At 44.0% G+C, this 15,139-nt stretch overlaps 1 protein-coding gene across 2 annotated transcripts in view; it reads left to right on the forward strand.

Moving 5' to 3' along the window:
- The window catches only part of GLT1D1 (glycosyltransferase 1 domain containing 1), a 76,923-nt gene extending 65,951 nt beyond the window's left edge, over positions 1–10,972 (forward strand). For both annotated transcript variants that reach the window (XM_078595334.1, XM_078595335.1), the window contains one exon: positions 1,471–10,972. In XM_078595334.1, the coding sequence (XP_078451460.1) occupies positions 1,471–1,647 (177 nt within the window). In that variant the 3' untranslated portion in view covers positions 1,648–10,972. The remainder of the gene's footprint in view (positions 1–1,470) is intronic.
- Positions 10,973–15,139: the final 4,167 nt, after the last annotated feature.

A 15,139-nucleotide genomic window follows, 5' to 3' on the forward strand; every position in this document is an offset into this window, starting at 1 on the left:
AGAGGAGGCAAAGTGAATAAATCGGCACGCACATAAAAACTGCGCCGTTGAAAATTCGTTAAGAAATTCACTTGGAAAATTACAGTGTAAATTGCACCCAATAAATCATTAGTTATTTGCATAAACCGACTGACACTTTATAATTAATAGGAGGTAATTAAGGAATGTGACACATTATTAACTCTTATTAAGTGGTTGTTGTTTTTTCTTCCTTGTAACGCTAAGCAGGGTCCAGTTTTTAATATATATTACATCTAAATAAGTGGTACTTTAAAATGTGTTTTTGTTTTACCAAGTGTGAATTTCTTCTTGAGACAAATAATATGCTCTTCTTGGTTCTTTCGGTAAAGTCACGTAGAAGGGAAATAATAAAATAATAAAAATAAAACATAATAAAATACAATTCTCACGACGTTTCGGCCACAACGCAAGCAGCCGTCCTCTGGTGAAGAACAGGTCTATCGGAAAGACAGCGTCTGAATGAAACCACCAAGCTTGGCAGCGTATATTTGAGCTGGGTTAGAGGAGGAAGGGCGCCTTGACAAAGGAATTTGCATATCAACAGAGTAATTTAGCATATTTATGGAAAATGCAGATATGGGATTAGTCACTACTTGTGGAATGCATAGGAGGTAGGGTGGGGGGGGGTCTCAAAGTCCTATTATGCCCGTGCATTATGTAGGATTAGCGGCAACATAATATGCTATCTTATCGTCGTTGCTATCTCTGTCCGAACCCCTTGCCGCGTACATTAATTAATTTATCCACCCTTCCACCTTCAATGCCCCCTCCACATCACACACACATCGTTCTCCTTTCTACCATGGCCAGCTCTCCATCAGCCATTCAGGGTGCCTGTAGACTAGGGTTGGTTTTCAATAAGACGGTTGTTTTTTTTTGGGTTAGATCGCGTAAATATAAATGTGCCGTTAAACCCGCCACCACCTGACACAGCCAATTAGTAAGGTTTGTCACATAAACTAAATATGCCAATTCGTCACTAGTATAGCACACCGGTGTGTTGGAGAGCCAAGCCACAACATTTACAATCTGAGTACAACATTTCACCAGTAATTACAGCTAGCTTCATCAGGCAACAGCCAGATTTGTGGATAAATCCTCCTGTTTCGTTCCTTAAACAGAGGGGTAGATGTGATGACAACAGGAAGATATCTCCACAAATCTGGCTGTCGCCTAATGAAGTTGTAATTACTGACAAAACGTCGTACTCAGATGGTAAATGCTGTGGATTTGCTCTACAACACACGTTCTAGTAACGAATTGGCATATTCTGTTTAAGTGACAAACCTTACCGATTGGCTGTGGCGGGTTTAACGACACATTCATATTTACGCGATCTAACCAAAAAAAAAGCCTGTATTATGGATTGCGCTGTCAACTAGATCAGGGCCTCGGAACACTGAAACTGCTGATTGAATTAACACACAGCCCATGCACCCCATCCCGCAGGAGTTCAAAGTGCAGGCACGGAGACTAATGACGGACATGGCTCTGAGGGAGAGGCTGGTGGCGTGCGCCCGGCGTCTCGTGGAAGGGAGCCACTCGCAGCAGGCAGAGCGCCGCACGTACTCGCGTCTGCTGCTCGAACTGTCGGGACCGGAGCCGGTCGCCACCGCCTCGGGGTGAAGAACCCGTGGGGTAGCGAGCGCCTCAGGGCACAACCACTGCATGCCCCCCCCGTCACCGACACCTCCGACATCTCCGACACTTAGAGATGTGGCTAAGAGAGGCCATCGCGACAATTTTTTTGAACAAGAAATAAGAATAAGTTGTGGGATTGTTGAGTTTGGGGTTTGTTTGTTACCCTCCCCCCTCCCCATTTCCTTCATCACAACTAAGGTGACATAATGCTGATTGTTAAAAAATTGCTTGATATTTCTGCGTTGGAAGTAGCGATGCACAAGCACAATTTGACGACAAGAAAAAACAATCAACACATTCGTCATAAACACTGCCTTAAAATAAAAATGTAAAATCGGCAACGTTTCGAGCACTGCCCACCCCCCCTTCTTGTGCTATGAAAAAGGGCCATTGCCCGAAATGTTCCCGATTATTTATATTTTTCTTACAAGGTCACATGGTGTTATTGATGAATATGTTGGGTTTCTTTTATTTCGGTACACAGCGCAGTGAACGGTGGGTTGCGGCGCTGAGCATGCAGCCAGTGCGAAGATGTGATGCAGTTAAAGCGGAGTAGAACTTGCGTCTGTGATGAAGTGAGGACGACAACGATGTGGATCCAATTTGTAATCTTAACAGATAATCACTGGCAACCATTCGCCAATAGGAAGAAGCCCCACACATTGCAAGGTGTGGCCCACGCCATTGGCAGTGGCACGCAAAGCATTAGCGATGCAGCAGATCAACTCTCACCGTGCCGCCTCTATTTGCCAGGCGAGTAATGTAGTATTGATTCGGCGATTAAAATTGATTCTATAGCTCACAATACGTGCATTTGAGTTGTGCAATGTATGCAAATGATACTCTCGCGTCGCGTTCGGGGAGGGGGGGGGTAACGAAGGACAAAATATTGGAGACGGAAAAATATGAAACGTGATCAAAAGATGGTTAAGAGCGAAACGAACAAAAAATAATAGACACTTGAATGTAATCGCTAAGGTGAGTGAGGAATCGTGGCATGCCTACTATTTACTCCTTAAATTAGCAGACTTCATAAAGCTCGTTCTACGCGGTCACACTTAATCCTGGCGTGTGCGTGAAAGTTGCTGAAACGGGTGTGTGCCCCTGCCATGCATGTCAACGTGTGTGGCTCTTTACAGCTTACATATCTGCCCACCCCAAGCTGTTATCCTGTTGTGATCTTTGTTCCCCAAGCAGAATACAGATGGGGGGGGGGGGGTTATAATGGTGGCTGCCGCTCAGCCTGACAATGTTGAGTGTTTGTCTTGGGGGAGCGCACACAAAAAAAAAACCCGCGAGTCACATTTTGCAAGTAATCCCACCCCCTTTAGTAAAGCATATTGAATTATGATTGGCTGGCATTTCTCGGCAGAGAAGAGTAACAGCCCTTTCGACATATGGAAAAAAGTGGCTCTTGGTTAGCATGCCAGATTGCGCGTCATTGGCAAGTCTCGGAGCTGCTTCTTGCTTGCAAATCAATGCACGTTTTAAGCGTAGGATAAGCGAGAAGACTGGATGAGCCATGGATCTCTAGGATGTCGTTATTGCATGTACAGTAGCTGTCTGTGAACTTGAAAACGCGTATAGTCCGTGGTATAATATAGTATCATTTTACTACTGTAATCCGTTTTATCAAACAATTTGTACTTTAGATTAAGGTGAGGCTTGGAAAAGCATGGCCTTGGTCAAGCATCCTAGATCATGAGTCATCGCAAGACTCAGCTGCTTCTTGCCTGCAAATGTATGCGGTGTGTCAGGCTAGCGGCTCCAGTGTGTTGTCACAAGTTTTTATTCCATGTTTCAGTTGGGAAACCGTGTAGAAAGTAATTTCATAACCTTGAGATTCTGGCAAATTCCATATTTTAAAGGAGAGTCCAAATATATATTTATGGATAGGCAGTGTTTACAGTAAGACTGAGTCGGATTCAGATTTTCATAAATTCACACATCATGCCATTTCAATACTGCGATATAGTTGTGTATTTAAATAAAAGTTGTCTGCATTAATTGTCGTTATGTATGGATCGCATTGGATGACTGGTGATACATTACAAATTTATATGGCGGCTTGTAGGGTTGTCTTGTGAGTGAGTCGATACAAACTAATGTCCTTTTAAATTAGATTGTGAAATAAATATCGTGTGGTTAGCTGACGGCATTTATCTTTGTGTTTAATATGATGAAGGAAGACTTAATTGAGTACTTTGAAAAAAAAACTAAAGCAAGATCAATTTGCTAATAATTCAAAAGAGTCAAGCAAGATCTATACAGTATTTGGTGATTTAATCTTAAGGTTTTTAAGTTACTCTGTCCACCCTTGTGCAGCAAACTTCAAACGCTCCAATTAGAAGGTTTTCATGACAACTGGCATATAAATATCGGCGACCTTGCTGAAGCAAGCCGGTCATGGCACTAACGTGTGTGTGTGCAATTAGGCTCTTAGGGGACTGGCATCAGAAAATGGCGGACGGCTTGCCCTAGGCGTGAACATCTCTTTCGATCGTAATGTGTTCAATGTTCTCACGCTGACATAACCGTGTTATCATACTGAAAGGAGCTCATTCATTGTTCGTACTTGTGAATGCCCTCTGCTGTTCTCTATATGTTTAAGAACCTGAAGAAGGTTGTACGATTTAAAATGCTGTTATAACGGCTCAGACATGGTCAGTCAAATGTTAAGGCCAACTGGAGCATATATTGTCCATTGAGGTTTTCGCACCTTACCCATCAGACAAATGCATGGAATGGTACATCTTATCAAGTGGTCGTGAGCATATTTAACGTTCAAATAATTATTTGGAAAGAGGTGTCCTGGTCAATATTTTTCTGGTTGTATTTAAAGGAATTTTAAAAATCGAAGCTATGGTTCAGGTGTAACAAAAAGTGTCAACCTCAAAGCTAAATTTCGATATAAAGCTTTCGTGACTGCAGGGATTCATCTTCTTGGTTCTTTCGGTAAAGTCACGTAGAAGGGAAATAATTAAATAATAATAAAATAAAACATAAAATAATTCTCACGACGTTTCGGCCACAACGCAAGCAGCCGTCCTCAGGTGAAGAACAGGTCTGTCGGAAAGCTGCTTTGGAGGGAGAAGAGCGTCCCCCTCCAACCCAGCGTCCCCCTCAAACCCAGCTTAAATATACGCTCCAAGCCTGATGGTGTTTCATTCAGACGCTGTCTTTCCGACAGACCTGTTCTTCACCTGATGACGGCTGCTTGCGTTGTGGCCGAAACGTCGTGAGAATTATTTTATTATGTTTTATTTTTTTGTTATTTTTTTATTTCCCTTCTACGTGACTTTACCAAAAGAACCAAGAAGACTCAAAGATAAACTCTAATATAATGGATGAGACATGGAGCTTCGCTATGGTTGTTTTACATGTTCATGAACCGAAAAAGTGGAAGTGCGTGTAGTAATTTAGTGTTCTATTGTTACTCGTATATTTTTCTACACGTGATTGTATTTTAGAAATTGTACAATTGTTTTGCCAATTGAGATAACTGCTGTGATCAACTTTGACATATATGAGATTACAAGTTGATTTGTAAAAACAATGCCATATATGAATCCATGTTTAAGCTAATGGTAATTTCGAGACGCGAGGGAGCTTTACATCTGTGAATGAGATTTGCCGGACTTTGAAGTGATATGGATATTTTCATCATGGAACCCATTCACACTCAGACTTCGCATTGCCAGCAATGCCCCCGTGCATAATTTCGACGGAAACATTTGTGGCCTGAACTAATGTAATTAGATGTGGGCGGCATACACATTTTAAGTGGCCGACGGACTTGAAGCGTCCACCTGGATACCTCCCGCTCGTACCCTTGCATATTTACCGTGTGTGCTGAAATCGTTCGTAATTTCAGTCTTACCATCGGACGATATAGCTTTGCGTTGTTATATTTTCTGCCGGAGCTGGTTGTCACCGATAACTCTCCGATTACCACTGCGAACCTCAAGCAACCGTATTCCATTGTCATTCGTATCTTGTCATTTCCATACTGACTAGCAGATGGCCTCACTGTTCATACTGTTTGTAAATGCTTTTCCTTACGATATTAGGAAGCCACTGGAGCTATCCACTTTTGAATTATCCAGATTGAAAACTAATTTATTTTAGAACTGCTTTTTTCTGTTTTGTTTGTTGGCTACGTACGGTGCGAAAGAAATCCAATATACATGCATACTTGGTGCACACTTGCGCACCCAAGTCTCTAAAAAGGCAGTCAAAATTAATGCTCAGGATGGCTACTAAAGAAAAGGAGAGAGGTGTGAGGTAATTTGAAAGAGATCAAAACACGTGTGTTTGGGAGGGGTGGATTTTTGTCTCCCGCCATGCCCAACATGCTCGACTACATGTTCACTAAACCCATGGACAGAGTAGAGGCCGCATAACACCTCGGAATACCAGAGGGTCATTTGTGCCCGAGAGACTGTGAGTCTGTGGATGGTGCCGGATTGTCAGCTCGGACAATAACGCTTCGCATATATTAGCTTCAACGAGCAAGGCTTACATGTTGCACCCATTGTCATAGCGCCTCCTGATTCTCCTTTCACTGACCCTAGACATCCCTTTGGGAGCTCTAGCCTCCCTTATTTTGCCAATGTACAAGTTCACCGTTGGCTAGGAACACCGCACACAGCGCACCGGATAAGCGACGCTCTCCGAGCTGAAATTACATCAAGGGTGGGAGAGATCACGGACGAACCGCTCTTGACAAGAGGTGAAGGAACGGAAGCTGCGACCGTTTCAGCATGCGACACAGAAAGGGGGGAGCCATCCGGCATCATCTCACAGGGCACGGTAGAAGGATTAAAGAAGGAAAGGCTGACCCTGGATCAGCCAGATGACAAATGTGATAACTTGGACTGATTCGCCGGCACAACACCCGACAGAGGCTGCCGAAGGACAGACGAACGGAGAGAGAGTTGTCGGCCAAGGCATCACATTTGGCGATGTTTGCATTGCACCAGTATGTGATCAGTTCCTGTCTATCCGTGTCACCAGAAACAAAAGGAATGTAAATGTCTGTGTATTTATGTAGAAATGTTCATAACACGGGAGGTTTTGAGAGCGGTGTCAAGAGAGGTTGCATTTATGAGGGTTATTTTTTGCATAAAATGCATTTGAAGAGCAGAGGCCACCTGCATTGCTTAAAAGACGTTGGTTATGAGACCTGAGCAATGTCCGTGTTTGCTGTGAGAGCCAGATAGCGATATTTTCCGCAAAGCAACTCGAAAATAAATGTATGCCCTTTGAATACAGGTGCTTGTGGCAGACGCTGGGCACATTATGATTGGAATAGCGTAAGAAAACGTGGACGTGTGAAATGTAACATGGCAAGGATGTGTTGTAGGTGTGATCGGGAAAACGGTATCGTGAAAGATGATCAGACACGAGCGCAGGATCAGTTTTTTATTATTTTTTACTTCGTCACAGTTGCTGAGCACAAACTCAAAGCCCCCCCCACCCCCCCCGCAAACGCCAAACAGCCTGCAGCCAGCAACACTATTGGAGGTGTAATTGATAAGGGCACTTGGGGAAAGACACCGTGCGAGGGATATCCTAGGGCAGGGGTCGGCAACCAAAATAACAAGAAGAGCCATTTCTTTCCAATTCGGTACAAAATTCAGTATTTCAAGAGCCGCAATGCATCTATGTACATACTGTACATACGTACATATCGTCAAGAAGCAGCCCGTAAAGAGCCGCATGCGGCTCCGGAGCCGTAGGTTGCCGACCCCTGTCCTAGGGGCAGTAAGAGAGTGGCGTTGTAAGCCGCAGTTACCGCGGCAGACCGGAGCCGTCGATGCGGTGGGCGTAGGAGTCGATGAGTGATGGAGTCACCGAGATGGGCATGGAAGCGGCCGACGAGGGGAGGTTCTGAAGCCATGCGGTTTGGTCATCGTTGTGAAGCGTACTCTGGGAGGATGGGTGTCAACTTTGGTACGGCTGTATTTTCTAGCCGGAAGGAAGGAAACTGTGGTGAGGTCAGATTATTATTATTATTTTTATTATTTTATCTATTTCCGTGGCTTTACCGAAAGACCCAAGAATATGGTAAGGTGTTGTAGTATTAGCTGCATTGGCTATGTAAGCCCCTTGACTTGATACTGGGGGGAGGGGGTAAATACTTGAGTTTAATAAGTTTACTTCTAAATTATACCGCGATTGAAAATTATGTTTCACTGATTTTATTAGGCATTCCTCAAATGATTTGGTGTAGTATTTTCATATAAATTGCATTTTTAAGGATAACATTTTTTTAATGCAGTGTTATATTAAATAACAAAACTAGAGGCAGCGTGGTGGCACAGTGTGTAAATTTCTTGCCATGATTAATATCGGCGGCAAGTGATATTTCATCTAGCCACGTGGGTCCCTCCTTCACCAAGCCGCACACGATCCAGAACGGGGAAGTTTGGTCAAACAATTGACGTGGTGCGAGGAGGCCTTCATTTGCGGCGGATTGAAAAAAAGTGATGAAAATTAACGTCGTGATTTTTATTTTATTTTACTTTTATTAATTTTAATGTTTTACCTACGTGACTTTACCGAAAAAACCTAAGAATATGAAAATGACGCTTTATTTTAGTACCATTATTAAACTACAATGAAAGGCAGTTATTAAAAAATACAGTTTGCTAACGTGCAACGTAATACACCGCTCTCTCTCTCTCTCTTGCTGTGTGACATAAATACTGCAGCGGAATTTAGGCTGCCTTCACGATGCGCGTGATTATTATTGAGTAAAACATAATTCATTTTTCTGTGATGAATCACACCGCAATAATTAATAATTTATCTATATTAGGAATGTAGCAGTAATAGCATAAATTATTTCCTTTTTAGGTACAACATTGATTTAAGACTTTTATAAATTATTTTTTTCGGGGGCCAAAGTAGTAAATGGCTTGGTAGCCCACGCACTCGGCTCGTGAATCCGGTTGCTGGGCTTTGATGGTTTTACTTCCCACTGACAACGTGGTTATTTTTGTGTGAAATGACAAAAGCGCACCCATAACAGGTTATTTCTTTGGGCTAGATCGCGTAAAATAGGAAAGTCATTGAACCCGCCACCACCCAACACAATAAGTAAGGGTTGTCACGTAAACAGAACGTGGCCAATTCGTCACTAGTACAGTACACCGGTTGTGTTGGAGAGTAGATTCACAACATTCACAATCTAAGTACGATATTTCTCCGGTAATTACAACTAACTTCATCAGGCAACAGCCATATCTGTGGAGAAATCCGCCCGTTTTGTTCCTTAAATCGAGGGATAGATGTGGTGGCGTCACTTGTGAGCCCTTCTTGTGCGAAGGCAAAGACGGGGAGGGGGGGCGGTAATGAATGCATAGAAATTACAATGAAGCTCTATGGGAACCTCATTTGCCAGTAAAAATATGATAATTGTTTTTTTACCCGTCTATCTGGCAACAAAACTGACACCTTTTTACAAGGAGTCATATTTGCATAGACCGCAATACCCGCAGTCATAATACAAACAAAAGACACAACTCTGATAATGTGCACTGTCCTTGAAGTTGATTGGTCCACACCCGAGACAGCTTTTCTTAGAGCCTAGTCTCACATGGTTTGGACCAGATGACGCCAAAAGGCGCAGATAGAAGGGTAAAAAACCAATTATCATACAATGAAGCTGTAGAGCGAACTTGAAAGCGCGTGGATGTATAATTAGTAGGGGTGAGGCGTCACGTGCTGGTGTGACACAGCTGATTCTGCACTTGAGAAACACCTGCTCAGTTGTGCATGGGTTGACGCTCATCTTCCGTTTACAGCTCCCGGCCAGTGGTGAAAATTACGCATTACTGTGGCAGGGACAAGGTGGATCGATATCACAACCATGAATCCTCACAAAGTGGTACGAAATGTTATCGCCCCATGAGAGAGACAAAATAATTGCAAGCCGCGCACTCGACTGTTATGCACCACTCAGCCAGATGCAACTCTGTTTTGTCTCTTACCAGTTTACATGTCCCTACATTGCATTGTATACTGGAACGGGCAAAATGACCCCCTGACTCTTCGTATAAATGATGTTATTTATATGTCCATGTCAACGTGTCTACATGTAATGTAATAATCGAACAGCTTACTGCGTTACCTGAACAAAACAGGTAATTCGCATGCATAGTGTGACCTAGAATCATTAAATAAAACAGAGATTACAATTTACATTAAATATAGTTATTTGTTAATAACTTTAACTAGCACTATTAGCGCGTTAAATCGAATCATTGTTGATCTGTGTTGGCTGTCGTTAATAAAAGGCAGGGCTCTTATTTCCACTGTTGTTTTTAGTTTGAGCTGTCATCCTATTACACATCCTGACAGCTCCAGACTATCATTTATTTTTAGGTTTATCGAGTTTCAATAAAATCACTCGGACTTGAAAAAGATAGCATAAATTTACGGTTCACTTGCGGACATTGCGCAATATACATTTGTGTCTTGTTTGCGGGTTTTTTTTCATCCGCCGATGTTCACCGTTATCCAATAGGAGCCACGTAAGCCGAGACATAAAATCACAGTTCCGTCTCATATCCCCTGAATACATTACCGTTGCCAACTTTGTACACACTCGGTTGATGCAGCCTCGCTCTCTCTCTCTCTCTCTCCAAGAGGGAACCCAGTAATAGCACACCTGAATACATCGCGTCGCACAGCATGTGCGTTCGCATCGCGATTGCCAGCCAACAGCCAAAGATGGGGGGGGAGTGCTCGTGCAAAAAATATATATTTTCACGGTGGCATAGCATTCTTGGGATGTGATTTCACGCAGCTGATCTTGCATCCCTAATTCGCTGTGCATTTGTGTAAACCCCAAGTGACGGTTACTCGAGATGCCTTGGAGATGTTTTGCCGACATTAAAGGTCACCACTTATTTTTGTGTTAATTTTCTTAAGCCCTGGGCACATGGGTGGAATGCAGTTGTGTGTTTTTTAAGTGTCACTTTGGTGCATTTAATGTTTAAATTATTAAGCGCATGTGTGCGTGTGTGTTTACCATTTACCCAGATTCACTACAAAGTAATGTAGTGGTCAAAATAATGCTCATGTAAACTTACCTGCGTTGTAAAAGTTTACATATGGTATCTTGATTGTGTAAAATCATGTTTTAAATTGGAAACAAAATTCCTGTTTCAAAGCGCTTGTGTATGTTAATGATCCAAGTCGTCAATTATACATGATGCTGCAGAAATATACTGCTCAGCAAGTAATGGTTTATGTACATGTTTACTTTATAATTGTGTTAATAAAATTATATGAAACATTTTATTACTTTTGTTTGAATTTGAAAAACTATTATTGTTGCGCATTGATCCCAATAAATAGATTCCTAAATTGTTTCCCAGAGCCATTCCATTAAAACACAGTTGGATAGACTGTACCGCCTAAAATAAATTTATAGTCTTAATTTTATTGCAGTGTGGCTCAGCATATATTTATTTTTGCCAACATAAAAAGGCAAAGTATAACGATGCAGACTCCCTTGCTGACGCCACTGTTGGCGGAAGGGCCTACACACTAGAGGGAGCTCTGGAGAGCCCCTCTAAGAGGGTAATTTGGCCTACTCCTCCACGCTGGCTGGCCAGTACATCCTGAACAAAAGTGGGAGTAACTCTCCACTTTCTCCCACGAAACACGACCTTTTCGACTGTGGTTTGTACCCAGAATCGGAATCTTTATACTGGAGAAATCCAGCTGCCCTGCTGAGAGATTGATTCGCATGGGCGACCTGCATTTCAAGTCCAGTGTGCTGACTTGAGACACAGTCCGCTGTGTAAATTATGTAACTGCTGAGAAATATATCAACTAACTTGAGTTTTCACGTTTTGACAATAACATCTTTCCGCTCTGGCACGTTTGACCTCGCCTTATTTCAAATGCATTATCAGTCCTCTGCAGTTTTCCGTTATTACAGTCTTTAATATATATTTTTTTAAATCATCCCATTTCTTTGTATGGGTAAGCTTTACACTCTGCACGAGTACGTTATTATCCAAAAATCATTGCGAATTGAGCTCAAAAAAATATGACCAAGTAGGACAGAGTGGAGAAGAGATTACATGTTATGAATAAATCCCGTCATTTATCCTGCTTGGTGTTGGAAGATGAGAGTGGCAAGCTAATCGGGGAGAGAGAAACTTTGAGTAAAAAACTACATAAAAACTTGAGTCTGTTTTGGAGAGAATGCAAGACTTCATCGTCATCGCTGTTGAATTAAGGACTCCCCGATCCTGGCATACAATCCATCGTTCGCGTGTATACACGGACGTCCGCCCCTTATAGGTTCTGTTCCTTGGCTGCATCTCTAGTCATTCATCCTTGACCATCTGCCATCGTTCTTCGAGCTACATGTACCGTCCAAGCCCACTTACTTTTCTGAACATTTGAAAAAAGAATTCAATAATCGCCATACGTTCTCAAATCCATGTGTTCCTCTGAATGTCTTTGAATGTCAATCCATCCTAAATCTCTCCCCGATTAATTGTTCACTTTACATACACTTCAAGAAAGTTCACTTTACGTACACTTCAAGAAAGTGTACGTAAAGTGCACAATAAATCGTGCTAGAAAGCACAAAGAACCGCAGGACCAGCAGGACACCAGCAGTCAGGGAGTAAGCCAGTGCCACATTTCAGCCCCCCCCCCCCTACGCAAGCTCTGCAATCCTTTCTGTTAAGATGTTATCGGCTAATTAATGAGCGTTTATAATGTGGAGGCGGGGGAGGGGAAACTGGAGCACCGGAGAAAATCCACACGTCCAAGGGGAAATTACTATCCCATACAGATGGAATAGGTGGAGTCCACATTTTGCTGTACGGACTTCTCCCCGCCAAGCCAGGGTATGGCAACTGGACTCCCCACAGCAAGGGAGTTTCACAACATCTGCGTGATCCACCAGCCCTTACTGCTTCGACAATGTTTGCATTACAGGCTACGTGCATAGCCACCTCTGACACAGACTCCAGGTGTGACGACGCGAGTATCGGCAATGACAATTTCACTGCGCGGTTCGCCGATCGCAACTGTTACATATGTAGAGGTATTACGTACCGGGGTGTAGCAAGCCGTTACGTTGGGGTGTCTACATCAACGTCCGTTCGTGGGGTGTCTACATCAACGTCCGCATACAGCCCCGCCCCTCGGGGGGGGGGGGCAGTTGGGTATATAAGGTGGTGCGCGAGAGAGCTCGAGGCAGTCGTTGGAGCAGAAGAGCCAGTGAAGATTGAAGACCAGCTAGCTAGCCCTGGGACTGCCCTGTCTCGCAGTTCTTATAAGAGCCGAGCAGGGCAAGCCAGGGGGGCGACCTCAGAGCAGCGAGGTCTGTGTCCTTGTGAGGGCCAGGCTCGTGTGGCTGAGGGTCGGACCTGAGCCGAGGCTGGGCCAGGTCAGTTAGCCTCCACTAGGATGGGTCTGGGTTAGAGGGGTGTAGTAGGAGCTAACGGGGAAACGTTAGCTGAGGGACACTGCCTCAGATAGAACCGGGTGAAGGGGCCGTTACCCCTTCAAGTGTTAGGGTGTGCTACGTGCTGTATAGTAGCAATTGTCAATAAATACGTGTTGCCTCCGTCGACGTCTCCTGCGCTACTTACGACGTTACACATAAATGATTGTGGACCCTGAGGTACGTGGGTCCTGAATGGATACAAAAAATGTGTCCATAAAGACCGAATGCACTTCACAGCATACGCCTCTGCAGGATACTCTGCCATCGGAACATATCTTCTCACGAAAAAATGACCTTCCTGTTATAGGCTATATTATGGTGCATAAACATTGAGAAAAGCATTTAATCTGCAATGTGTGATTTTATATATACGCACACTGCCATTATGTAATTGTTAGCGCACTTCATGGCTTTTGCGACCAATATTGTGACCCACGATAGGATTTCTTGTTGGGTCAAATCTCGTGAGAAAATCGTCGTGTGTCTTAAAGCCTCCTCCACCCGACACATGCAATTAATAAAGTTGTCACGTGAAACAAACGTGCCAATTGAACAATCTGACAACATTTCACGTTAGGGGCAACCGTTTATTAAACATTGTTTCTCTCCCACACATCTGCGATGCTGAAGCAGTGATAAATTCGGCACTGTACTGTTTATTCACGTGACAACTTTATTCATTGGCTGTGCCGGTTGGTGGTGGAGGGTTTACAACACACATTTTTGCTTTAAGAAAAAAAAAACCTCTATTGTGAATCGCAGCACACCTGACTTAAATCCAGAGGTCGCCGATTCGATTGTCTCTGGTGGCATGCCAGTTGAAACCATGGGGACAAGTTCCTCACCCCCCCTCCTCTGCCCACCCAACAATACAAATGGGTAAAGCGTGGGAACTCATCAGCAGGGTCTCGTGCGGTGGGATAAAGCATGGGCCACTCACCACTTCCATGACGATGTGCATATGTATGTACAGTGATCCCTCGTTTATCGCGGTTAATGGGGACCGGAATCCCGTCGCGATAGGTGAAAATCCGCGAAGTAGGATTGGCCCCCTAGGAGTTTCCGTATATGTGTGTGTGGGTACCAGAATGTTTAAAATATGTATATTTATACTTTATATATATATTTTACTTAAATCTATTTAATTATAAAACCTTAATATTATACATTCACTCTCTCTCATATGATACGTATTATGATTGTTCTACACTCGCCAATGACAGTAGTATCTTGAGACTTGACTCCAGTAATGACGACGACGACGATGACAATGACGATGACAATGACGACGATGACAGACCTGTGCAGTTCGATAAATGTGATGATGATGGTGTTACTGCACAGGTATAATGAGGCCTTTAAATCAGTTCAACAATCCGCGATGCACTGAGGCCGCGAAACTTGAACCGCGAAGTGGCGAGGGATTACTGTACTTAGAATTTCTTTCGCACCGTACGTAGAGCCAACTGTGCTGATCGGAGGTGCGGTGTCGGAGAGGAGGCCATTTGCCCTCTAGACGGGTTATCTGCAGCGCCCGTTCTTGGAGGCCCTTCCACCAGTAGCAACACAACAACAACAACAACCGCCATTCGCCACTAAGTGGCGGTGACGTCACCACGACGCTTGTGCCAGGCCAAGTGCACCTTGAGGCCACGTGAAGTGTCGAACGCCCGCTGGCAGGAGGTCACGGGGCAGACCCAGCAGGTGCCACGGGTCGACTGACCGAGATGACCGAGATGACTGGCTGATGCACCACGTTTGCCCCCTACTGTACCAACTTGCTGTGCTTTAGCCACCCGGCGCTCCGCTCGTTGTTGTGAGCGTCGCTCCTCCGCCCTCCGCTGTTGTTGTAGGGCGACTGCCTCCAACTGCCCAGTAGCGTCCTTCACAAGCCTCCTCCACTGACGCCGATATTGACACCGCTGGTACCAGTCATCGTCAAGTCCACTCAGCTCCACGTCCTCCTGTACCACATCACTCCATCTCTTC

This window comes from Lampetra planeri, chromosome 6 (assembly GCF_965212315.1).
Source record: "Lampetra planeri chromosome 6, kcLamPlan1.2.h2, whole genome shotgun sequence".
Taxonomy (NCBI): Eukaryota; Metazoa; Chordata; class Hyperoartia; order Petromyzontiformes; family Petromyzontidae; genus Lampetra; species Lampetra planeri.